This window comes from Oncorhynchus gorbuscha, linkage group LG14 (genome assembly GCF_021184085.1).
Source record: "Oncorhynchus gorbuscha isolate QuinsamMale2020 ecotype Even-year linkage group LG14, OgorEven_v1.0, whole genome shotgun sequence".
In the NCBI taxonomy this organism is placed as follows: Eukaryota; Metazoa; Chordata; class Actinopteri; order Salmoniformes; family Salmonidae; genus Oncorhynchus; species Oncorhynchus gorbuscha.
This window is the reverse complement of record NC_060186.1, coordinates 3,502,611-3,529,286: the sequence shown is the minus strand read 5'-3', so window position 1 is coordinate 3,529,286 and position 26,676 is coordinate 3,502,611. Positions and strand designations below refer to the sequence as shown.

At 49.2% G+C, this 26,676-nt stretch overlaps 1 protein-coding gene across 1 annotated transcript in view; it reads right to left on the bottom strand.

The window, feature by feature from the left end:
• Positions 1-271: 271 nt before the first annotated feature.
• The window catches only part of LOC123995982 (TBC1 domain family member 15-like), a 90,886-nt gene continuing 64,481 nt past the window's right edge, over positions 272-26,676 (bottom strand). Inside the window, exons 11-17 of the mRNA XM_046299632.1 lie at positions 25,842-25,958; positions 24,761-24,861; positions 18,962-19,061; positions 15,619-15,716; positions 15,041-15,157; positions 1,386-1,472; positions 272-558 (exon numbers count right to left, since the gene is read on the bottom strand). Coding sequence (XP_046155588.1) covers positions 334-558; positions 1,386-1,472; positions 15,041-15,157; positions 15,619-15,716; positions 18,962-19,061; positions 24,761-24,861; positions 25,842-25,958 — 845 coding nt within the window. The 3' untranslated portion in view covers positions 272-333. The remainder of the gene's footprint in view (positions 559-1,385; positions 1,473-15,040; positions 15,158-15,618; positions 15,717-18,961; positions 19,062-24,760; positions 24,862-25,841; positions 25,959-26,676) is intronic.

Below are 26,676 nucleotides of genomic sequence, written 5' to 3'. Positions count from 1 at the left end.
AATAAGGAGCAATCTGCTGAACACTAAACACCTTATAGTCAGGGGTAATAAGGAGCAATCTGCTGAACACTAAACACCTTATAGTCAGGGGTAATAAGGAACAATCTGCTGAACACTAAACACCTTATAGTCAGGGGTAATAAGGAACAATATCCTAAAAACTCAAAGACCACCCTCGAACAAGAAAAATTAGATGATTATCAGACAGAGATTCATTACAAAAATTGAGGTGGGAGAGAGGCAATCCACCTTTTTCACCAGGCTTGTGAGCCTAGTCTCAGCCACCAGAACCAAATCTCTCACTGGACGAGCGACTACTGCTCGCCAGGCTGGCTACGATATGTAGGCTAATTTGTAAACGTCACGCGCTGCGTCCCGTAAGTGTCCGTTGTTGCCGCTGGGGTTGTACTCAGAGACTAAGTCCTGCTGGTCGTCTGACGGTGTAGAAGGTTCGGGAGAGTCCGGTCTGTCCGTTCTCTCAGTGTCCTCTGACTGGGATGATGACTCAGTGTCTGTGCTGTTGAATCCAAGCATCTCAACCACGGAGTTGGGCAAATCCTACACAGATAATAAACATCAGGTTAAAGATCTGGTTAGGACCACAGGTCAATAACAAGGTGTTGAAGAGTGTTAGCTATGAATATAGGTACAATCGAATCAAATCAAAGTTTGTCACGTGCGCCGAACACAACAGGTGTTGACCTTACAGTGAAATGCTTACTCTAAACAAAGTGTGTGTGTGTGTAAGTAAAGTGTGTGTAAGTAAAGAAATAAAACAACAGTAAAAAGACATTTGAAAAAAAGGGTTCTGAAGGTATCTAATGTTCTGCCACGGAGTTGGACACATCCTACAAGGATATCATCAGAGGAAAATATTAAAAACGTGTGTCACAGACACAGTTTTAACGAGGTTTAGTTTCAACTGCATTTATTCACACACCTTGTGTATATAGTTATACCACCAAGTTGGGGAAATCCTACACAGTTTTCTTATTTTTTAAATAGAATAAATCAAAATAAATATTTAAAAAATATATGTCACAGGTTTTTTTGAATGTGGGTTAGATTCGACTGCATTCATTCATACCCCCTGTGTGTTTCTACCACTGTTGGGTCAAAAAATATTAAAGATATTGTCGGACTAAACAAACAAGTTAACGAGGGTTGTGTTGAAAACGCCCTTCACGCCCTTCTACTGGAAACAGCACAAACCAATTGTATCCCACTTCCTATCCCTCTCCACACTCGGCAAACCCTCCATTATTTACCATGGTCCTTCGAGCCGGATGGGCGAGCTTCTCAAAACCCATGCATTGTATTTCAGAATATACCGGAAGCACAAACGTTCTGAAGATAGATAGATGTCCTATCTTGGGATTACATACCTTACAACTCTTCAGCTGCAGGCATATAGCTTCAGCTTTGTTGAGGATGGCCCTGATGTCCAGTTTCATCGACAGTTCATTTATGAGCTGGAAGGAAGGGAGAAAAGAAGAAGGAGAACAGAGGAAGGGAGAACATTCTTTGATCGGTGACTTGCTAAAGCAAAGATGGCTAACTGACGGCCTGCGGGCAGATCACTAAAACATATTATAACCGTTCAAAACTTCGGGGTCACTTAATTTTTTTTTTTTAAAGCACATTTCTTGTCCATTTAAAATAACATCAAACTGATCAGAAATACAGTGTAGCCACTGTTAATGTTGTAAATGACTATTGTTGCTGGAAACGGATGATTTTTCATGGAATATCTAAATTAGGCCCGTTATCAGGAACCATCACTCCTGTGTTCCAATGGCACGTTGTGTTAGCTAATCCAAGTTCATCATTTCAAAAAAGGCTAATTGATCATTAGAATACCCTTCTGCAATAATGTTAGCACAGCTGAAAACTGTTGAACTGATTTAAAAAAGCAATAAAACTGGCCTTCTTTAGACTAGTTGGGTATCTGGAGCATCAACATTTGTGGGTTCAATTACAGGCTCAAAATGGTAATTTCTTCTGAAACTCGTCAGTCTATTCTTGTTCTGAGAAATGAAGGCTATTCCATGCGAGAAATTGCCAAGAAACTGAAGATCTCGTATAACACTGTGTACTACTCCTGTCACAGAACAAAGCAAACCGACTCTAACCAGAATAGAAAGAGGAGTTGGAGGCCCCGGTGCACAACTGAGCAAGAGCACAAGTAGATTAGTGTGTCTAGTTTGAGAAACAGACGCCTCACAAGTCCACAACTGGCAGCTTCATTAAATAGTACCGGCAAAACACCAGTCTCAATGTCAACAGTGAAGAGGCGACTCCGGGATGCTAGCCTTCTAGGCAGATTTGCAAAGAAAAAGCCAAATCTCAGACTGGCCAATAAAAATAAAAGATTAAGATGGGCAAAAGAACACAGACACTGGACAGAGGAACTCAATGTTGACGTTCAGACTGGTGTTTTGAGTAGCAAAAAAAATACTTAAGTGTAGGCAGACTGTCCCACATCTATAAACAGGGAGCTATCGGACATTGCGTAGGCAGACTGTCCCACATCTATAAACAGGGAGCTATCGGACATTGCGTAGGCAGACTGTCCCACATCTATAAACAGGGAGCTATCGGACATTGCGTAGGCAGACTGTCCCACATCTATAAACAGGGAGCTATCGGACATTGCGTAGGCAGACTGTCCCACATCTATAAACAGGGAGCTATCGGACATTGCGTAGGCAGACTGTCCCACATCTATAAACAGGGAGCTATCGGACATTGCGTAGGCAGACTGTCCCACATCTATAAACAGGGAGCTATCGGACATTGCGTAGGCAGACTGTCCCACATCTATAAACAGGGAGCTATCGGACATTGCGTAGGCAGACTGTCCCACATCTATAAACAGGGAGCTATCGGACATTGCGTAGGCAGACTGTCCCACATCTATAAACAGGGAGCTATCGGACATTGCGTAGGCAGACTGTCCCACATCTATAAACAGGGAGCTATCGGACATTGCGTAGGCAGACTGTCCCACATCTATAAACAGGGAGCTATCGGACATTGCGTAGGCAGACTGTCCCACATCTATAAACAGGGAGCTATCGGACATTGCGTAGGCAGACTGTCCCACATCTATAAACAGGGAGCTATCGGACATTGCGTAGGCAGACTGTCCCACATCTATAAACAGGGAGCTATCGGACATTGCGTAGGCAGACTGTCCCACATCTATAAACAGGGAGCTATCGGACATTGCGTAGGCAGACTGTCCCACATCTATAAACAGGGAGCTATCGGACATTGCGTAGGCAGACTGTCCCACATCTATAAACAGGGAGCTATCAGACATTGCGTAGGCAGACTGTCCCACATCTATAAACAGGGAGCTATCGGACATTGCGTAGGCAGACTGTCCCACATCTAAAAACGGGGAGCTATCGGACATTGCGTAGGCAGACTGTCCCACATCTATAAACAGGGAGCTATCGGACATTGCGTAGGCAGACTGTCCCACATCTATAAACAGGGAGCTATCGGACATTGCGTAGGCAGACTGTCCCACATCTATAAACAGGGAGCTATCGGACATTGCGTAGGCAGACTGTCCCACATCTATAAACAGGGAGCTATCGGACATTGCGTAGGCAGACTGTCCCACATCTATAAACAGGGAGCTATCGGACATTGCGTAGGCAGACTGTCCCACATCTATAAACAGGGAGCTATCGGACATTGCGTAGGCAGACTGTCCCACATGTAAAAACAGGGGAACTATCGGACATTGCGTAGGCAGACTGTCCCACATCTATAAACAGGGAGCTATCGGACATTGCGCAGGCAGACTGTCCCACATCTATAAACAGGGAGCTATCGGACATTGCGCAGGCAGACTGTCCCACATCTATAAACAGGGAACTATCGGACATTGCGTAGGCAGACTGTCCCACATGTAAAAACAGGGGAACTATCGGACATTGCGTAGGCAGACTGTCCCACATCTATAAACAGGGAGCTATCGGACATTGCGTAGGCAGACTGTCCCACATCTATAAACAGGGAGCTATCGGACATTGCGTAGGCAGACTGTCCCACATGTAAAAACAGGGGAACTATCGGACATTGCGTAGGCAGACTGTCCCACATCTATAAACAGGGAGCTATCGGACATTGCGCAGGCAGACTGTCCCACATCTATAAACAGGGAGCTATCGGACATTGCGCAGGCAGACTGTCCCACATCTATAAACAGGGAACTATCGGACATTGCGTAGGCAGACTGTCCCACATGTAAAAACAGGGGAACTATCGGACATTGCGTAGGCAGACTGTCCCACATCTATAAACAGGGAGCTATCGGACATTGCGCAGGCAGACTGTCCCACATCTAAAAACAGGGAGCTATCGGACATTGGAAGAATGAGTGTAAAGTAGGAATGAAGCCTGCTGCAGTCGGAGCAAATGACACTATACGAGCGTTTCCATCTTTTTCAAAAGAGCAACAACCAATCCTCTAGAGAGCAGCGGGACAGGAACATTTTACATAGTGGTGTTTGATCAATGAAGGGGACATGTGGGATTTAATTACAAAATGAACGAGAAACACCCGTCTCTATTCTACCATTATTTCCTTATGGAGTTATGACTTGCCTAGTTAAATAAAGGTGAAATAAATCAAATAAAAAATTATCAAGAATTGTAATTCTAAGATGATTAGGTATTCAAATGTGTTTATTTTTTAGTTAACATGCAGTGTGTTAACAACATGTGATTCACGATGTGAACCATGTGTTCAAAGTGGAAACGCCCAGTTCCCAGGGTCCTGGTCTTTCGTAAATATACACAGTCTGCTCATATTTTATTTTATTTTACCTTTATTTAACCAGGCAAGTCAGTTAAGAACAAATTCTTATTTTCAATGACGGCCTAGGAACAGTGGGTTAACTGCCTGTTCAGGGGCAGAACGACAGATTTGTACCATGTCAGCTCGGGGGTTTGAACTCGCAACCTTCCGGTTACGAGTCCAACGCTCTAACCACTAGGCTACCCTGCCGCCTCTACGCTCTAACCACTAGGCTACCCTGCCTCTAACCACTAGGCTACCCTGCCTCTAACCACTAGGCTACCCTGCCTCTAACCACTAGGCTACCCTGCCTCTAACCACTAGGCTACCCTGCCTCTAACCACTAGGCTACCCTGCCTCTAACCACTAGGCTACCCTGCCTCTAACCACTAGGCTACCCTGCCTCTAACCACTAGGCTACCCTGCCTCTAACCACTAGGCTATATGTTAATGAGGGTTGACAGTTACCCCAAATGGATTGTGATGTGTGTATTGCTGATTTCATTACTTTCTTTGTTTTGATACCAATTTCACCAGATTGGGTCTACTGGAGTGTTGGGGTTCCCCCCGATGGGTTAGGGTGCTGACTCCCTGACCTGGCAACTCTTCAGAGAGGTAGCCAGTAAAATAAGGGAGTGTTGGGGTTCCAACTCCCTGACCTGGCAACTCTTCAGAGAGGTAGCCAGTAAAATAAGGGAGTGTTGGGGTTCCAACTCCCTGACAACTCTTCAGAGAGGTAGCCAGTAAAATAAGGGAGTGTTGGGGTTCCAACTCCCTGACAACTCTTCAGAGAGGTAGCCAGTAAAATAAGGGAGTGTTGGGGTTCCAACTCCCTGACCTGGCAACTCTTCAGAGAGGTAGCCAGTAAAATAAGGGAGTGTTGGGGTTCCAACTCCCTGACCTGGCAACTCTTCAGAGAGGTAGCCAGTAAAATAAGGGAGTGTTGGGGTTCCAACTCCCTGTTCCAACCTGACAACTCTTCAGAGAGGTAGCCAGTAAAATAAGGGAGTGTTGGGGTTCCAACTCCTGACAACTCTTCAGAGAGGTAGCCAGTAAAATAAGGGAGTGTTGGGGTTCCAACTCCCTGACCTGGCAACTCTTCAGAGAGGTAGCCAGTAAAATAAGGGAGTGTTGGGGTTCCAACTCCCTGACCTGGCAACTCTTCAGAGAGGTAGCCAGTAAAATAAGGGAGTGTTGGGGTTCCAACTCCCTGACCTGGCAACTCTTCAGAGAGGTAGCCAGTAAAATAAGGGAGTGTTGGGGTTCCAACTCCCTGACCTGGCAACTCTTCAGAGAGGTAGCCAGTAAAATAAGGGAGTGTTGGGGTTCCAAACCTGACCTGGCAACTCTTCAGAGAGGTAGCCAGTAAAAAAGTGTTGGGGTTCCAACCCCCTGACAACTCTTCAGAGAGGTAGCCAGTAAAATAAGAGAGTGTTGGGGTTCCAACTCCCTGACCTGGCAACTCTTCAGAGAGGTAGCCAGTAAAATAAGGGAGTGTGAAGTAAGTAGGAAAAACGGTTTCAACAGTAACAGTATGTTGTTGTGTTATTTGACATTAATCGTAGAGAAAATTATGTTCAGAAAATTGTGAATGTAATCATTTGTCATATAGTCAAAGCTTGTCTGGATTTCCTGAAACAGAAATGAACTAAAACTGTTGTTCTGATCTGTCCTCTCTTTAGGTGATCATGGAAGGTGACGTCAGATGGTGTCTTAATGCATGTAGGAATCATTTGGCCACAAACAGTGTGTGTGAACCTCAAAACCCTCCCAAACCGGCTGCAGAAAGAGCGGCACAAGGCGTTTAAAGTGACGGTGACCTTTAACACTTATCTGTGTCCGAGCCAAACCTGGGTGCGGGCGGCAGGGGCGCTGAGACCGCACATGTAGAGTCAGCATGGAGAGAGAAACTTATCTTATGCTAGCGTGCTGATGGGAGAAATTGACCAGACAGGTTAGCCTAGTGGTTAGAGCGTTGGACTAATAACCGGAAGGTTGCAAGTTCAAACCCCTGAGCTGACAAGGTCGTTCTGCCCCTGAACAAGGCAGTTAACCCACTGTTCCTAGGCCGTTATTGAAAATAAGAATTTGTTCATAACTGACTTGCCTGGTTAAATAAAGGTAAAATAAAAAAATAGCGGCTCAGGTGAGAGACTTGTATTAGTGGGAAGAACATTACTTTACATTGAAATCGGGACATTATCAAACGTTGGGAAGATGAACTGCAACGCCATCTGAAGAAGACGCTACAATGATAAGTGCCGGGAGAAGGGAGGTCTACACACTGTGAACAATTTAGACTGAGTACGCATTGAGATACCCATCTGTCATTACCAGGCCACTCGCTACAGGAAAACAGGGAAAAAGGGGGGCTGTAATGAGAAGAGTTATTACAGACAGTAAAAAGTTCCCATTTATAAATGTACATTCTAACCGGGATGATGTGTGCTAGTCTGAGGAGAAGACAAAGTAAAGCACTAAGGACTGTCATTCTAAATTTGGGTTGGATAATTTATAAAAATGTTTTAGTTATGATTCTGCTACAGTGAGAGAGAGAGAGTTGCTCTCAAACTGGAGGAGTGGGGGCACTGCTAAAAATGTATTAGACCCCAGGAAGGCTCTAGAAACCTTATCTTTAAGTGTCCTCCGAGAGGGAGGTTATTGGAGAACTCACTGGATGATGGCTCGGGTCAACCATTTCTGTTCTCTTTTGTTTTACCATGTCATCAGAATATTCATGTTACATCGCATCAGACAGTCAGATTGCTGGACGATACGGTATAATTAATTGCACACAAGGTTCATAGTCTGTGTCTTGCGATAACAGCCAAGGATGAAAACGAAGGAGACGGCATGGAGACCAGTATCACATGGCCATAGAACGTAACGGAGGGACGGTTCTGTCCCCAGTCCAAGTAGCATCAAGGGTGGTGTGAATTATTAAACACACTCTTTCTCTCTTCCCTGTTCAAGTCAATAGGTTTTTAGGTGTCGTGGAACATAAGACTGATCATTGTTCCAGAGGAGAGACTGGTACACAGTACTCCTTACAGCACCTGCAGCAGTAAAGATCGTCATGTCTCTCCTCAGTGGGTTTACAGTTCTCCCGTGAAGTGAGGTCCAGTTGCAGAATGTGTGAGCTTGAAGATGACAGAGGAAGTGGAGCGAATGAGAGAGAAAGACTAGATTCCACTGTAGACATGCAGATGGGTTGGGTCTGGGAGACACTTTAAACAGATGGGTTGGGTCTGGGAGCCACTTTAAACAGATGGGTTGGGTCTGGGAGCCACTTTAAACAGAGTCTGGGAGACACTTTAAACACCATAGTTGGGTGAGCTGCTTTATTGGTTAATGGATCAGATGAAAAGGAAAGATGGTACTTTAAACAACATGTTGGAGGCATTCATGTGAAAGTCTAGTGGGTTACCTCAAGAGGATGTAGCATTGATTAGGGTACCGCTACCAGGTGACCTGCCTACCAGGTGACCTGCCTACCAGGTGACCTGCCTACCAGGTGACCTGCCTACCAGGTGACCTGCCTACCAGGTGACCTGCCTACCAGGTGACCTGCCTACCAGGTGACCTGCACCAGGTGACCTAAAGGTGACCTGCCTACCAGGTGACCTGCCTACCAGGTGACCTGCCTACCAGGTGACCTGCCTACCAGACCTGGGGGAGGATGGGGAGGGTGAGGATGCCAGGGTTTGGGACAGTCTTGAACCTGTGGTCTGATGATGAAGACGGGGTGAAAGCACCTGAGACATTTCAGGGCTTCATTTTGGTGGAATCCAGCAGAAAAGTGTCCTGAAGACAAAGTCAGTGGGTTGGAAATGTCTCCCATGTGTCATGTCGAAGTGAGGTCCAGTTGCAGAATGTGTGAGCTTGAAGATGACAGAGGAAGTGGAGCATGTCGAATGCCAGAGAAAGACTAGATTCCACTGTAGACATGCAGGTGGGTTGGGTCTGTCGGAGACCTTTAAACACCATAGTTGAGTCTGGGAGACACTTTAAACAGATGGGTTGGGTCAAAGTGGGAGCCATGTCGTTTAAACAGATGGGTTGGGTCTGGGTTGTCATTAAACAGTCATGGGTTGTTGTCATGCATAGACACGTTGTTAATGCTGTTAATGCTGTTGTGTTTTGGTGTTTAGTTTTACTTTGCAAGTGTTGTGCCGTCACTCTCTCAGGAACCAGGAGGAGGAAGTTGAAACAGGAGTCAACAGGTCCAGTGGACAAGTTATTATCTCTCAGGAACCAGAAGGAGGAAGTTGAAACAGGAGTCAACAGGTCCCGTGGACAAGTTATTATCTCTCAGGAACCAGGAACAGGAACCAGTTCAGGAACAGGTCCCGTGGACAAGTCAGGAACCAGGAGGAGGAAGTTGAAACAGGAGTCAACAGGTCCAGTGGACAAGTTATTATCTCTCAGGAACCAGGAGGAGGAAGTTGAAACAGGAGTCAACAGGTCCCGTGGACAAGTTATTATCTCTCAGGAACCAGGAGGAGGAAGTTGAAACAGGAGTCAACAGGTCCCGTGGACAAGTTATTATCTCTCAGGAACCAGAAGGAGGAAGACACTGAAACAGATGGAAGTTTGAGTCAACAGGTCCGTGGACAAGTTATTATCTCTCAGGAACCAGAAGGAGGAAGTTGGGTCACAGGTGGGAGTTACATTTAGGAACCAGATGGAAGTCCCGTGGACAAGTTATTATCAGTGTCCTGTAATAAATGGAAATGGTGTGATCATCGTATGGGGCGGCAGGTAGCCCAGTGGTTAGAGCGTCGGACTAGTAACCGAAAGTTTGCTGGATCGAATCCCGAGCTGACAAGGTAAAAATCTGTCGTTCTGCCCCTGAACAAGGCAGTTAACCCACTGTTCCTAGACCAGTCAATGTAAATAAGACTTTCTTCTTAACTGACTTGCCTCGTTAAAAGGTAAACTAAAAAATAAATAATGACCAATAAAAAAACAGTTTAATGACAAAAAAAAACAGTTTATGTATTAAAAACTTGTGGGCTGTTGGTTATTCTCTCACTGCAAAATGTGTCAAACTTTCTCTCTCCCAGCTAAAAAAAACGTTTTGCCCACAAAGTGGCAGGGGCCCCCAACAAAATGTTGCTTAGGGCCTCCAAAATGCTAGAGCCAGCTCTGACTGCATGTGTGAACATGAATAGGTATGCAGACCAGCGAGCCACTGCGGCCGCTCGTGATGTTGGTGGCCCCACCCCACCGAAGTTGCCCGTCCCAGCTAAAGTGATGACACGGATAAACACTCCAACACTGAAAACCAGTGTTCTGTGTAGTTAACCGTGTGTTGTAATGTGACTAGGCAGTGAAAGCTGTTAGTTGAAGAGCACATGCTCCTGCTAGGTGATAATTAACTGCTTCCTTGACATCATAAAAACACAGTGTGCCCATTCTCTCTCTTCTCAGGTGACCTTTCCCTCTCTCCTCTTCTGACCTCCCTCTCCCCTGACGAAACCCCAATCCCTCTCTCTCACCACTCTCTTTCCCTCCTTTCTCTCCCTCCCTCTCTCACCACTCTCTTTCCCTCCTTTCTCCCTAAAACCCCCCATCCCCCTATCTACTGCCACCTCCCTCCCCCACCTGGTGTTGTAGCAGGTGACCTGCAAGGTCTCCATGGTTACCATCTACTAGCTGTCTACCAACTGCAGAAAGAACAGCTGTGATCACATCAGGAAGTAACCTCAAGGTAAAATGTTGAATGATTTTAGACGGATCTAAGCATCCTTACAGGCTATGAGTATATGACACAGCCAAGATAACTTGATAACATCAGCCTATATTTCTAGAGAATTCCCATCATCAGTCATTTTGATGATACAAAGACAGTAAACATGTGTAACAGCATAAGGAGACCATCCCTTACCGGGCGCGAACCAGGGACCCTTGCACACATCGTGGAAGTCACCCAGAAGCATGTACCTGAAGACAAAGTCTCAGAGCGAAGACGTTCCCGATTAAAAAATTTGTCCCCCACTCTCCTCTTCTCTCACTCCCCTCTTTCCACTCTCCTCTTCTTCCCCCCAATCCCTGTCTGTCCTTTTGCTCTCCCTGTTTCCCCCAGCTCTCCTCTTACCCGCTCTCCTCTTTGCTCTCCTCTTCCCCCCAAGCTCTCCTCTTGTTCTCCTCTCTCTCAGGAACCAGGAGGAGGAAGTTGAAACAGGAGTCCCCAGCTCCCTCTTCTGCCCCCCAAGCTCTCCTATTATCCCCCCAGCTCTCCTGTCCTGTCCTCTTCTTCTGGAAATCCCTCTTCTGATCATAGTCCTCGTATCCCCCCGCTCTCTCTTCTCTCCCCCCGCTCTCCTCTTCTCCCCCAGTGGTTCCCCCCGTCGGACTAGTAACCTCTTCTTTCTTCTCCCCCCCTTCCTCTGGATCTTCTCTCCCCCCGAGCTCTCCTCTTGACAAGGTAAAATCTCTCCCCCTCTCTCCCCACTCTCCTCTTTCTGCCCCTGAACAAGGCTCCTTCCCCCCACTGTTCCTCTCTCCCCAGTCAATCTTAAATAAGACTTTCTTCTTAACTGACTTGCTTCTCTCCCCCCGTCCTAAAAAGGTAAACTAAAAAATAAATAATGACCAATAAAAAAACAGTTTAATGACAAAAAAAACAGCTCTCCTCTTTCTGTATTAAAAACTTGTGCTCTCCTCTTCTGGTTATTCTCTCACTTCTCTGTGTCCCCAAACTCTTCTCTCTCCGGCTTTCAAGGGGGGGGCAGCTAAAACTCTCGTTTTGCTTCCACAAAGCTCTCCTCTTCTCCCCAGCTCTCCCCCCAACTCTCTTCTGTTTCTTAGGGCCTCCTCTTCTAGAGCCAGCTCTCTCTGCTCCTCATGTCTGAACATGAATGCTCTCCTCTTCTCCCCCCCCTCGCCTCTTCTCCCCAGACCTCCCGAGCCTTCTCTCCCCCGCTCCCTCTTCTCTCCCCCCCCGCTCTCTTCTCTGAGGCTCCTCTTTCTCCCCCGCTCTCCTCTTCCCCCACTTCTCCCCCCGCTCTCCTCTTCTCTTGCCCGTCCCTGAGCTCCTCTTCTCTCCCCACGCTAAACACTCTCCCCCGCTCTCCTCTTCTCCCCCACTGAAAACCAGTGTTCTCTTCTCTCCCCCCGCTCTCCCCCGCTCTCGTGTCTTGTAATGTCTTCTTCTCTCCCCCAGCTCTCCTCTTCTCTGAAAGCCTCCTCTTCTCTCCCCCCCGCTCTCCTCACTCTGCTCCTTCTCTACTCTCCTCTAATTAACTCTTCTTCTCTCCCCCCAGACATCCTCTCTCTTTCCCCAGTGCTCCTCTTCTCTAAAGCTCTCCTCTTCTCTCTCTCTCTTCTCTCCCCCCACTCTCCCTCTTCTCTTCTCCTCTTCTCTCTCTCCTCTTCTCTCCCCCACTCTCCTTTCTCTCCCCCCGCTCTCCTCTCTCTCTCTCCTCCCCCACTCTCCTCTTCTCTCCCCCCGCTCTCCTCTTCTCTCCCCCCCACTCTCCTCTTCTCTCCCCCCACTCTCCTCTTCTCTCTTCTCCTCTCCTTTCCCCCCGCTCTCCTCTTCTCCCCCCCCGCTCTCCTCTTCTCTCCCCCCCTCTCCTCTTTTCTCCCCCACTCTCTCTCTCTTCTCCCCCCGCTCCCCTCTTCTCTCCCCCCACTCTCCTCTTCTCTCCCCCCACTCTCCTCTTTCTCCCCCCCCACTCTCCTCTTCTTCTAGACTCTCCTCTTCTCTCTCCCCCCAAGGTCTCCCCCACTCTCCTTCTCTTCTCCCCCACTCTCCTCTTTTCTCCCCCCGTCTCTTCTCTTCTGTCTCTCTCCCCCCACTCTCCTCTTCTCTCCCCCCACTCTCCTCTTCTTCTCCCCCACTCTCCTCTTCTCTCCCCCCACTCTCCTCTTCTCTCCCCCCACTCTCCTCTTCTCTCCCCCCACTCTCCTCTTCTCTCCCCCCACTCTCCTCTTCTCTCTCCCCAACTCCCTCTTCTCTTCTCCCCCCACTCTCCTCTTCTTCTCCCCAGCTCTCCTCTTCTCTTCTCCCCCCACTCTCTCTCTCTTCTCCCCCCCAAAATCTTGAATCTTCCCCCCACTCTCCTCTTTTCTCCCGGACGCTCATCTTCTCTCCCCCACTCGCCTCTTCTCCCCCCAGGCTATCCTCCCCACTCTCTCCCCCACCCCCAAGTCTCCCCCCACTCTCCTCTCATCTCCACTCTCCTCTCGTCTCCCCCCACTCTCCTCTCGTCTCCTTTTCTCCCCCCACTCTCCTCTTTCTCCCCCAGCTCTCCTCTCCTCTTCCAGCTCTCCTCTTCTCTCCCCCCAACTCCCCCCACTCAACTCTCCTCTCCCCCACTCTCCTCTCCTCCCTCCCCCCACTCTCCTCTTCCTCCCCCCACTCTCCTCTCCCCCCACTCCTCTTCCCCCCACTCTCCTCTTCCCTCCCCCCACTCTCCTCTTCTCTCTCTCTTCTCTCCCCCACTCTCCTCTTCTCTCCTCTTCTCCCCCCACTCTCCTCTTCTCTCCCCCACTCTCCTCTTCTCTCCCCCCACTCTCCTCTTCTCTCCCCCCAGCTCTCCTCTCCTCTCCTCCCCCAGCTCTCCTCTCCTCTCCTCCCCCCAGCTCTCCTCTCATCTTCTCCCCCAGCTCTCCTCTCATCTTCTCCCCCAGCTCTCCTCTCATCTTCTCCCCCAGCTCTCCTCTCCTCTTCTCCCCCAGCTCTCCTCTCATCTTCTCCCCCAGCTCTCCTCTCATCTTCTCCCCCCAGCTCTCCTCTCCTCTCCTCCCCCAGCTCTCCTCTCTCCTCTCCCAGCTCTCCTCTCCTCTCCCAGCTCTCCTCTTCTCCCCCCCCAACTCCCCTCATTCTCTCTCTCCCCCCACTCTCCTCTTCTCCTCTTCCCCCCACTCTCCTCTTCTTCTCCCCCCACTCTCCTCTCCTCCTCCTCCTCTTCCCCCCACTCTCCCCCCCCACTCTCCTCTTCTCCCCCACTCTCCTCTTCTCCCCCCACTCTCCTCTTCCCCCCCCACTCTCCTCTCTCCTCCCCCCACTCTCCTCTTCTCCCCCCACTCTCCTCTCCTCCCCCCACTCTCCTCTCCTCCCCCCCCCTCCTCCTCCCCTCCCCTCCCCCTCTCCTCTCCTCCCCTCCCCACTCTCCTCTTCTCTCCTCCCCCCACTCTCCTCTTCTCTCCTCCCCCCCCACTCTCCTCTTCTCTCCTCCCCCCCCACTCTCCTCTTCTCTCCTCCCCCCACTCTCCTCTTCTCTCCTCCCCCCACTCTCCTCTTCTCTCCTCCCCCCCCCCCTCTCTCCTCTCTCCTCTCTCTCTCCTCCCCCCACTCTCCTCTCTCCTCCCCCCACTCTCCTCTCCCCCCCCCACTCTCCTCTCCTCCTCCCCACTCTCCTCTCCCCCCTCCCCACTCTCCTCTCCTCCCCCCCCCCTCTCCCTCTCCTCCCCTCCCCCACTCTCCTCTCCTCCCCTCCCCCTCTCCCCTCCCCTCCCCTCTCCTCTCCTCTCCTCCCCACTCTCCTCTCTCCTCTCCCTCCCCCACTCTCCTCTTCCTCTCCTCCCCACTCTCCTCTCTCTCCTCCCCACTCTCCCTCTCTCCTCTCTCCTCCCTCTCCTCCCCACTCTCCTCTCTCTCCCTCCCCACTCTCCTCTCTCTCCTCCCCACTCTCCTCTCTCTCCTCCCCACTCTCCTCTCTCTCCTCCCCACTCTCCTCCCCCACTCCTCCTCTTCTCTCCTCCCCACTCTCCTCTTCTCTCCTCCCAACTCTCCTCTTCTCTCCTCCCAACTCTCCTCTTCTCTCCTCCCAACTCTCCTCTTCTCTCCTCCCAACTCTCCTCTTCTCTCCTCCCAACTCTCCTCTTCTCTCCTCCCAACTCTCCTCTTCTCTCCTCCCAACTCTCCTCTTCTCTCCTCCCAACTCTCCTCTTCTCTCCTCCCAACTCTCCTCTTCTCTCCTCCCAACTCTCCTCTTCTCCTCCCAACTCTCCTCTTCTCTCCTCTTCTCTCCTCCCAACTCTCCTCTTCTCTCCTCCCAACTCTCCTCTTCTCTCCTCCCAACTCTCCTCTTCTCTCCTCCCAACTCCCCCCCCACCCTAACTCTCCTCTGATAGGAGTTAAAAGGACCCTTTCTATTTTAGGAGGTAGGGCAGGTCATATTTAGTGTAATGTTGACCCCAACCAACCTTGCACTCACACAGAGACGGATACAAGTGAACACACACATACAGACAAAACGTAAGAACACACACCTTGAGGATCTCATTGAAGCCATATTGTTTCTCCATAATCTGGTGTTTCTCTGAGTCCAGGATGGCACAGCACACCAGCAGGTGGAAGTTCTGGCACGGCAGCCCGGTCCACATTACCTGAAGTCAACCCAGAGACTATCAGAGTCGGTGTGTGTGTGTGAAAGATACAGTATCTGCATCATTATGTCTGATAAATCAAACTAATTGTTGTGATTCTGTGAAACATAATTAAATTAATGCTAATTGGCTTGTGTTTCCTCGCAATGCCTCTGGACGAAATGGAGAGATGATGAAATTAAAACTAAACCACGGGCCTTTTAATCAGGTTACTGATTCATCTACGGGGAGTTAGGAGGAGGATGATGAGGAGGAGAGCAGGAGAAGAGGAGGTGGTGAGACTGAGGAGCAGCAGAATCAGAGAGTCAGGGGACAGAGAGAGGCCACTGATTGATCAAGTGCTCACTGTAATGACTGATTTGCCTCTTTGATTGATTGGCTGGATTGACTGTGTGGGCTGATCGATCATTAGAGAACAGACGATTGATTAACGGTAAACGCCTTGAATGTCTGTGACTCACCTCCCAAAGACGCAGGACATCAGGGAAACTCAGTTCTCTCTTGAAGCGAATCAGGAGCCAGCGAAAGCAGAAGTACAGGTGACCAGAGTCCTGGGCCACTGTAAGACACACACACACGGTTAGCAGAAGTACAGGTGACCAGAGTCCTGGGCCACTGTAAGACACACACACACGGTTAGCAGAAGTACAGGTGACCAGAGTCCTGGGCCACTGTAAGACACACACACACGGTTAGCAGAAGTACAGGTGACCAGAGTCCTGGGCCACTGTAAGATGGACACACACACACGGTTAGCAGAAGTACAGGTGACCAGAGTCCTGGGCCACTGTAAGACACACACACACGGTTAGCAGAAGTACAGGTGACCAGAGTCCTGGGCCACTGTAAGATGGACACACACACACGGTTAGCAGAAGTACAGGTGACCAGAGTCCTGGGCCACTGTAAGACACACACACACGGTTAGCAGAAGTACAGGTGACCAGAGTCCTGGGCCACTGTAAGACACACACACACGGTTAGCAGAAGTACAGGTGACCAGAGTCCTGGGCCACTGTAAGATCTACACAGACACAAGGTTAGCAGAAGTACAGGTGACCAGAGTCCTGGGCCACTGTAAGATGGACAAACACACACACACACACACACACACACACACACACACACACAGAGACACACACACAAGGTTAGCAGAAGTACAGGTAGCCTCTAACATAAGGTTAGCAGAAGTACAGGTAGCCTAACATAAGGTTAGCAGAAGTACAGGTAGCCTCTAACATAAGGTTAGCATGAAGTACAGGTAGCCTAACATAAGGTTAGCAGAAGTACAGGTAGCCTCTAACATAAGGTTAGCATGAAGTACAGGTAGCCTCTAACATAAGGTTAGCATGAAGTACAGGTAGCCTCTAACACAAGGTTAGCAGAAGTACAGGTAGCCTCTAACATAAGGTTAGCATGAAGTACAGGTAGCCTCTAACATAAGGTTAGCATGAAGTACAGGTAGCCTCTAACATAAGGTTAGCAGAAGTACAGGTAGCCTCTAACATAAGGTTAGCATGAAGTACAGGTAGCCTCTAACATAAGGTTAGCATGAAGTACAGGTAGCCTCTAACACAAGGTTAGCAGAAGTACAGGTAGCCTCTAACATAAGGTTAGCATGAAGTACAGGTAGCCTCTAACATAAGGTTAGCATGAAGTACAGGTAGCCTCTAACATAAGGTTAGCATGAAGTACAGGTAGCCTCTAACACAAGGTTAGCAGAAGTACAGGTAGCCTCTAACATAAGGTTAGCATGAAGTACAGGTAGCCTAACATAAGGTTAGCAGAAGTACAGGTAGCCTCTAACATAAGGTTAGCATGAAGTACAGGTAGCCTCTAACATAAGGTTAGCAGAAGTACAGGTAGCCTAACATAAGGTTAGCATGAAGGGAACCCGACAACATCTCAGGTATTGCCTGTAAACATCATGAGCTGAAAAGCCATTGGGCATAGATCCAACCATCCCTGAGGGGGTTAAATCCACTCGGAATGTGTCAGAGTTGTGAGCATCTCTGATCAAGGAGCTGAAGGAATATCAATAGTGAGGAAGTGGAGCCTCGTAAATTAAAGTCAACCAATCGTAGACCTTAAGCCTCTTACGTCCCCTCTCTATCTCTTCTTTCTCCCCTTCACACCCCCCCGCCCCGCCCCCCCAAAAGACAATCCCGTCCATCACTGTCGTTCTCTTCCTGCCCTCAATCTAACCTTTCCAGCTCAAATTAAAGAGATAAATAACACATTTCATTTACATATTATTGAATTGACTTGGTTTATTGTTCTTGGTAGCTCTCTGAATTCCGGAGGAGCTGTTGTTGTTATACGGCGAGGTAACGGACAGCAGACCAGTTTTAGTAGGGTGGCTGAGCGAGCCCGAAATTAATCAAGAAAATTAATGACTATAAAGTACGCGGTGATAAATCAACATCGTCCCAATCAGACTGCACGGTAGCGCTAGCCGCATTTAAACAGCCTAATTCAAAACAACTTATCAGGGACTGTTTAGGGATGCGGCTACCCCCTATGACCTCTAGCAAATAGGAGACTTTTCCAAACAGAACACACCATATTTATCTCATTAGAAAGTCTTAGTCAAACTCGGATAAACTCTGGTTTTTCTTTCGAAGACAAAATGTGGCGTCGGCACTTGTGAGAGAGAAAACACAAGGGAAATGTATCACTGGCTCCATCAAGGTGATTATCTAGTACACTTATGATGAGGATGAATGTGTGTTCCGTTGTCACGGTGAACGTTCTATTCTGAGGATTCTAAATGGCAGTAATGGGTGTTATTCATTAGGGAGGGACTGGACTACCCAGACTCCAATAATTGACGCTAAATTGTAATTTTCTGTAAGGAATTTTGTTTTAAAGCATGCCCTGTTTGTGTGTGTGTGTGTGTGTGTGTGTTTCCCTCACCCAGGTAGTTTCAGAAGGACAGGTCCAGTAGTCGTAGCAGTGTGTGTGTGTGTGTGTGTGTGTGTGTGTGTGTGTGTGTGTGTGTGTGTGTGTGTGTGTGTGTGTGTGTGTGTGTTCCCCTCACCCAGGTAGTTCCAGAGTGTGTGTGTGTCCCTCACCCAGGTAGTTCCAGAAGGACAGGTCCAGTAGTCGTAGCAGAGTGTGTGTGTGTGTGTCCCTCACCCAGGTAGTTCCAGAAGGACAGGTCCAGTAGTCGTAGCAGAGTGTGTGTGTGTGTGTCCCTCCACCCAGGTAGTTCCTGAAGGACAGGTCCAGTAGTCGTAGCAGTGTGTGTGTGTGTGTGTGTGTGTGTGTGTGTGTGTGTGTGTGTGTGTGTGTGTGTGTGTGTGTGTGTGTGTGTGTGTGTGTGTGTGTTCCCCTCACCCAGGTAGTTCCTGAAGGACAGGTCCAGTAGTCATAGCAGTGTGTGTGTGTGTGTGTGTGTGTGCCTCACCCAGGTAGTTCCAGAGTGTGTGTGTGTGTCCCTCACCCAGGTAGTTCCAGAAGGACAGGTCCAGTAGTCGTAGCAGAGTGTGTGTGTGTGTGTCCCTCCACCCAGGTAGTTCCTGAAGGACAGGTCCAGTAGTCGTAGCAGTGTGTGTGTGTGTGTGTGTGTGTGTTCCCCTCACCCAGGTAGTTCCAGAAGGACAGGTCCAGTAGTCGTAGCAGAGAGAGTGTGTGTGTGTGTCCCTCACCCAGGTAGTTCCAGAAGGACAGGTCCAGTAGTCGTAGCAGTGTGTGTGTGTGTGTGTGTGTGTGTGTGTGTGTGTGTGTGTGTGTGTGTGTGTGTGTGTGTGTGTGTGTGTGTGTGTGTGTGTGTGTGTGTGTGTGTGTGTGTGTGTCCCTCACCCAGGTAGTTCCAGAAGGACAGGTCCAGTAGTCGTAGCAGAGTGCTGAGCTGGATCAGTTGAGTCTTCATTCCCTGCATCTGCTCCTCAAAGTTCTGGTGCTGAGAATGTAGACAGAATGGAAATACATTCACACTATACAGACTACAGGATCGACACTATGTGGACGCCAGCTCGTCAAACATCTCATTCCAAAATCATGGGCATGGAGTTGGTCCCCCCTTTTGCTGCTATAACAGTCTCTACTCCTCTGGGAAGGCTTTCCACTAGATGTTGGAACATTGCTGCTATAACAGCCTCCACTCTTCTGGGAAGGCTTTCCACTAGATGTTGGAAAATTGCTGCTATAACAGTCTCTACTCCTCTGGGAAGGCTTTCCACTAGTTGTTGGAACATTGCTGCTATAACAGCCTCCACTCTTCTGGGAAGGCTTTCCACTAGATGTTGGAAAATTGCTGCTATAACAGTCTCTACTCCTCTGGGAAGGCTTTCCACTAGATGTTGGAACATTGCTGCTATAACAGTCTCTACTCCTCTGGGAAGGCTTTCCACTAGATGTTGGAACATTGCTGCTATAACAGTCTCTACTCCTCTGGGAAGGCTTTCCACTAGATGTTGGAACATTGCTGTGGGGGACTTTCTTTCATTCAGCCACAAGAGCATTGGTGAGGTCAGGCACTGATTAGGCCTGGCTCGCAGTCGGCGTTCCAATTCATCCTAAAGTTGCTCGATTGGGGGTTGAGGTCAGGGCACCGTGCAGACCAGTCAAGTTCTTCCCATACCGATCTTGACAAAGCATTTCTGTATTCATTATTCCTTCTCCTCCACACTTTACAGTTGGCACTATGCATGGGGCAGGTAGTGTTATCTTGGCATCCGCCTCCTAACCCAGATTCGTCCGTCGGACTGCCAGAAGCGTGCCGGCATTCAGCCTACCGGCTAGTCGGTCAGCCAGGCAGTCGGCCTGCCAGCCAGTCGGCCAAGCCAGGCAGTCGGCCTGCCAGCCAGTCGGCCAAGCCAGCCAGTCGGCCTGCCAGCCAGTCGGCCAAGCCAGCCAGTCGGCCAGCCAGCCAGTCAGTCATTCAGCCAGCCAGCCAGTCGGCCAGCCAACCAGTCGGCCAGCCAGTCGGCCAGCCAGTCGGCCAGCCATAACACCACATTGATGCTCTCTCTCTTTCCCCCTTCATATGACCAGGTGGCGAATCGCATCTCTGCATGTCTGGCAGACATATCAGTGTGGATGACGGATCACCACCTCAAGCTGAACTTCGGCAAGACGGAGCTGCTCTTCCTCCCGGGGAAGGACTGCCCGTTCCATGATCTCGCCATCACGGTTGACAACTCCATTGTGTCCTCCTCCCAGAGCGCTAAGAACCTTGGCGTGATCCTGGACAACAAACTGTCGTTCTCAACTAACATCAAGGCGGTGGCCCGTTCCTGTAGGTTCATGCTCTACAACATCCGCAGAGTACGACCCTGCCTCACACAGGAAGCGGCGCAGGTCCTAATCCAGGCACTTGTCATCTCCTGTCTGGATTACTGCAACTCGCTGTTGGCTGGGCTCCCTGCCTGTGCCATTAAACCCCTACAACTCATCCAGAACGCCGCAGCCCGTCTAGTGTTCAACCTTCCCAAGTTCTCTCACGTCACCCCGCTCCTCCGCTCTCTCCACTGGCTTCCAGTTGAAGCTCGCATCCGCTACAAGACCATGGTGCTTGCCTACGGAGCTGTGAGGGGAACGGCACCTCAGTACCTCCAGGCTCTGATCAGGCCCTACACCCAAATAAGGGCACTGCGTTCATCCACCTCTGGCCTGCTCGCCTCCCTACCACTGAGGAAGTACAGTTCCCGCTCAGCTCAGTCAAAACTGTTCGCTGCTCTGGCTCCCCAATGGTGGAACAAACTCCCTCACGACGCCAGGACAGCGGAGTCAATCACCACCTTCCGGAGACACCTGAAACCCCACCTCTTTAAGGAATACCTAGGATAGGATAAAGTAATCCTTCTCACCCCCCCCCCCCTTAAAATATTTAGATGCACTATTGTAAAGTGGTTGTTCCACTGGATGTCATAAGGTGAATGCACCAATTTGTAAGTCGCTCTGGATAAGAGCGTCTGCTAAATGACTTAAATGTAATGTAAATGTCTTACTCCTCAATCACCAGGCTTCCTTTTACCTTCCTCACTAACAAGTTGCTATCTGGCCTGCGTTCAAATCAATAACCCTGATGTTGCCATGTTTGATGTATTAATGGGTGGGATGACAGCTACAGTGCCTGGAGATGACAAGGTCTTTGGGTTTTCTTTGAATAACAAGGGCCTGTCAGGTACGAGACCACGCAGCCGAGTAATAATAACATGATAGCTGTTTACCCTAACCTGTGTGTCTGTGTGTAGCTGTTTACCCTAACCTGTGTGTCTGTGTGTAGCTGTTTACCCTAACCTGTGTGTCTGTGTGTAGCTGTTTACCCTAACCTGTGTGTCTGTGTGTAGCTGTTTACCCTAACCTGTGTGTCTGTGTGTAGCTGTTTACCCTAACCTGTGTGTCTGTGTGTAGCTGTTTACCCTAACCTGTGTGTCTGTGTGTAGCTGTTTACCCTAACCTGTGTGTCTGTGTGTAGCTGTTTACCCTAACCTGTGTGTCTGTGTGTAGCTGTTTACCCTAACCTGTGTGTCTGTGTGTAGCTGTTTACCCTAACCTGTGTGTCTGTGTGTAGCTGTTTACCCTAACCTGTGTGTCTGTGTGTAGCTGTTTACCCTAACCTGTGTGTCTGTGTGTAGCTGTTTACCCTAACCTGTGTGTCTGTGTGTAGCTGTTTACCCTAACCTGTGTGTCTGTGTGTAGCTGTTTACCCTAACCTGTGTGTCTGTGTGTAGCTGTTTACCCTAACCTGTGTGTCTGTGTGTAGCTGTTTACCCTAACCTGTGTGTCTATGTATAAAGCTGATTTACCCGAAACCTACTTGTGTCTGTGTGTAGCTGGAAACAGACCGGAACCTGTGTGTCTGAGGCTGTAGCTGTTTACAGACCTAACCTGTGTGTCTGTGTGTAGCTGTTTACGTACCAGACCCTAACCTGTGTGTCTGTGTGTAGCTGCTTGGTTTACCCTAACGTGGCTGTGTGTCTGTGTGTAGCTGTTTACCCTAACCTGTGTGTCTGTGTGTAGCTGTTTAGCTGGATGGTGACCTAACCTGGGCAGGAAGTATCTGTAAAGCTAGCTGGATGGTTAATGTAACAGGAAATGCCCTTTAAATTACTTCAGCAGCTATGGTGTCTGGAAGAAGCTGAATGGTTACCAGACAGGAGGCTGGATGGTGTCGTGACAGACAGGAGGCTGGATGGTGTCGTAGCCAGACAGGAAGCTGGATGGTGTATCAGACAGGAAGCTGGATGGTGTCGTAACAGACAGGAAGCTGGAGGCTGGAGCTGGATGGTGTCGTACCAGACAGGAAGCTGGATGGTGTCGTAACAGACAGGAAGCTGGAGACCAGACAGGAAGCTGGATGGTGTCGTAACAGACAGGAAGCTGGATGGTGTCGTAACAGACAGGAAGCTGGATGGTGTCGTAACAGACAGGAAGCTGGATGGTGTCGTAACAGACAGGAAGCTGGATGGTGTCGTAACAGACAGGAAGCTGGATGGTGTCGTAACAGACAGGAAGCTGGATGGTGTCGTAACAGACAGGAAGCTGGATGGTGTCGTAACAGACAGGAAGCTGGATGGTGTCGTAACAGACAGGAAGCTGGATGGTGTCGTAACAGACAGGAAGCTGGATGGTGTCGTAACAGACAGGAAGCTGGATGGTGTCGTAACAGACAGGAAGCTGGATGGTGTCGTAACAGACAGGAAGCTGGATGGTGTCGTAACAGACAGGAAGCTGGATGGTGTCGTAACAGACAGGAAGCTGGATGGTGTCGTAACAGACAGGAAGCTGGATGGTGTCGTAACAGACAGGAAGCTGGATGGTGTCGTAACAGACAGGAAGCTGGATGGTGTCGTAACAGACAGGAAGCTGGATGGTGTCGTAACAGACAGGAAGCTGGATGGTGTCGTAACAGACAGGAAGCTGGATGGTGTCGTAACAGACAGGAAGCTGGATGGTGTCGTAACAGACAGGAAGCTGGATGGTGTCGTAACAGACAGGAAGCTGGATGGTGTCGTAACAGACAGGAAGCTGGATGGTGTCGTAACAGACAGGAAGCTGGATGGTGTCGTAACAGACAGGAAGCTGGATGGTGTCGTAACAGACAGGACGCTGGATGGTGTCGTAACAGACAGGAAGCTGGATGGTGTCGTAACAGACAGGAAGCTGGATGGTGTCGTAACAGACAGGAAGCTGGATGGTGTCGTAACAGACAGGAAGCTGGATGGTGTCGTAACAGACAGGAAGCTGGATGGTGTCGTAACAGACAGGAAGCTGGATGGTGTCGTAACAGACAGGAAGCTGGATGGTGTCGTAACAGACAGGAAGCTGGATGGTGTCGTAACAGACAGGAAGCTGGATGGTGTCGTAACAGACAGGAAGCTGGATGGTGTCGTAACAGACAGGAAGCTGGATGGTGTCGTAACAGACAGGAAGCTGGATGGTGTCGTAACAGACAGGAAGCTGGATGGTGTCGTAACAGACAGGAAGCTGGATGGTGTCGTAACAGACAGGAAGCTGGATGGTGTCGTAACAGACAGGAAGCTGGATGGTGTCGTAGGACGCTGGATGGTGTCGTAACAGACAGGAAGCTGGATGGTGTCGTAACAGAATAGACAGGAAGCTGGATGGTGTCGTAACAGAATAGACAGGAAGCTGGATGGTGTCGTAACAGAATAGACAGGAAGCTGGATGGTGTCGTAACAGAATAGACAGGAAGCTGGATGGTGTCAGTAACAGAATAGACAGGAAGCTGGATGGTGTCGTAACAGAATAGACAGGAAGCTGGATGGTGTCGTAACAGAATAGACAGGAAGCTGGATGGTGTCGTAACAGAATAGACAGGAAGCTGGATGGTGTCGTAACAGAATAGACAGGAAGCTGGATGGTGTCGTAACAGAATAGACAGGAAGCTGGATGGTGTCGTAACAGAATAGACAGGAAGCTGGATGGTGTCGTAACAGAATAGACAGGAAGCTGGATGGTGTCGTAACAGAATAGACAGGAAGCTGGATGGTGTCGTAACAGAATAGACAGGAAGCTGGATGGTGTCGTAACAGAATAGACAGGAAGCTGGATGGTGTCGTAACAGAATAGACAGGAAGCTGGATGGTGTCGTAACGTAACAGACAGGAAGCTGGATGGTGTTGTAATAAGTTGGATAATAAGACAAATCATAGAGCTGGAGTGACATCACAAAGTGTCAGGGCTCTGCTCAGCTATTGGTGGAGGCTATGAGAGAGTGGTCTTGGATGCATCCTTTGTGAATTGCACCATGGGAACCCAGCGTAGTCAGGTAATCAGGTCTCACACTACCAACACTTACCTAGTTGGCCTCCCTCTCTCGTTAAACAGGAAGAACTGTGCTGTCATATACCAACACAGAGGTAAGTGAAGGTCTCACCCACAGACATGGAATGACTAGAATGGACATACTCATTTCATTTGCTTTGGTCTGAGGGGCTTTGTCCATTCTAGTATTTATATTTCTGTGTTACGCATGTTCTAATTATTCAGATGTTCTCAGTTTTACCCATCTGGTCCATGAAGGAGACAAACCACTAAAAGGTTATGTCCCTGCTAGTTTATCTAGCCTATTTCTATGGTCTTATTAAGTTGTCTGTTCTAGTATATCTAGTTCTATGTTGTGAGTCTCACCATCTGGTCCATGAAGGAGACAAAGCACCAGAAGGCGTCCACCTCGTCCTCCATCACATAGAGGATCGGAGACAGCAGGTCACTCATACCCTGGACATAGCCTGGTGACAGAGAAAATAACCCGGGTTCAGCCAGTCAGCCAGTCAGCCAGCCAGTCAGCCAGCCAGCCACTCATCCAGCCAGCCAGTCAGCCAGCCAGTCAGCCAGCCAGTCAGCCAGTCAGTCAGCCAGTCAGCCAGTCAGCCACTCATCCAGCCAGTCAGCCACTCATCCAGCCAGTCAGCCACTCATCCAGCCAGTCAGCCAGCGAGCCAGTCAGCCAGCCAGTCAGCCAGCCAGTCAGCCAGTCAGCCAGCCAGCGAGCCAGTCGCCCAGCCAGCCGTCCAGTCAGCCAGTCAGTCAGCCAGTCAGTCAGTCAGTCAGCCAGCCAGTAAGTCAGCCAGCCAAAGCCTGGTGGTGACAGAGAGTTTTCATTCCAACACAATCTTGACCACAGGAGGTTGGTGGCACCTTAATTAGGGAGGACAGGCTCGTGGTAATGACTGGAGCGGAATCAGTGGAATGGTATCGAATACATCAAACACCTGGTTTCCATGGTTTCCATGTGATGCCATTCCATTCACTCCAGCCATTATTATGAGCCGTCCTCCCCTCAGCAGCCTCCACTGATCACTGAGTGGCGAGTAGCATCTAGTATTTATTGTTGGTGAATCCTCAGTAAAAACCCAGTAGAGGCCGAGTACATGTAGTATGACAAGCTTTGTCTTACCCAGGTCAAAGTCATTCAGTATGACAAGCTTTGTCTTACCCAGGTCAAAGTCATACAATATGACAAGCTTCGTCTTACCCAGGTCAAAGTCATTCAATATGACAAGCTTTGTCTTACCCAGGTCAAAGTCATTCAGTATGACAAGCTTTGTCTTACCCAGGTCAAAGTCATTCAATATGACAAGCTTTGTCTTACCCAGGTCAAAGTCATTCAGTATGACAAGCGTGGTCTTACCCAGGTCAAAGTCATTCAGTATGACCTGCTTCGTCTTACCCAGGTCAAAGTCATTCAGTATGACAAGCGTGGTCTTACCCAGGTCAAAGTCATACATGCAGTAGGTCATGAGGACATCGTGCAGCAGGATCAGTCCTGGGTTGTCTTGTCCTTCATAGAAAGCGTTGGTCCGATCGGTCCTGTTCACGTCTTTCTCTGTGGAGGAAATCAACACAGTCAGAGACCTTAGAATCCCCTTTAATTCACCAAATACATTTGCATGTACATGAAGAACATCATGAGTCAGATGACATGGAACAGAAGGAACCTGATCGTAGGATCAGCACTCCTCACAACTCGGAGACACTATGATTACAGGCTCCGACTTCACCACACATCTCGTCTGCCTGATTGTCCTTAGACGAAAAGTTGACTACCAGGAGTTGAAATCAGAAATGGGACCAGCAGCACTTCCAACAGTTCAGCATTGCTCCGTGCCAGCCGCCACTCATTTCCATATTCATTTCAGTTGACATTTACAGAGAGCACACAACTCTAACCCTGTTACAACCGGAGCCTAATTTCAACCCTTTGAATAGCGGGAGGGGACGGGGGAGGGGGGCGACTCAGAGAGAGAGAGAATAGAGACAGAAAGAACAGAAATGCCAAGTCCATTGAGGAGCCAGCCAGATCCAGTATGGATCATTCCTCAACGATCAGGAGGAGATGAGATCCCATTACCTGGCTGACATGGGTCCTGTCCCAAATGACTACCTGCTCCCTATTTAGTGCACATAGGGCTCAGGTCAAAAGTAGTGCACTACGTACAGGGTATAAGGTGCCAGTTGGGACGCAGATTTTTGGGGGCTGGGTTCTCCAGGCGGACGACGCTGATGGAATATTGAATAAATAAAACATGGGGTTGATCCGATGG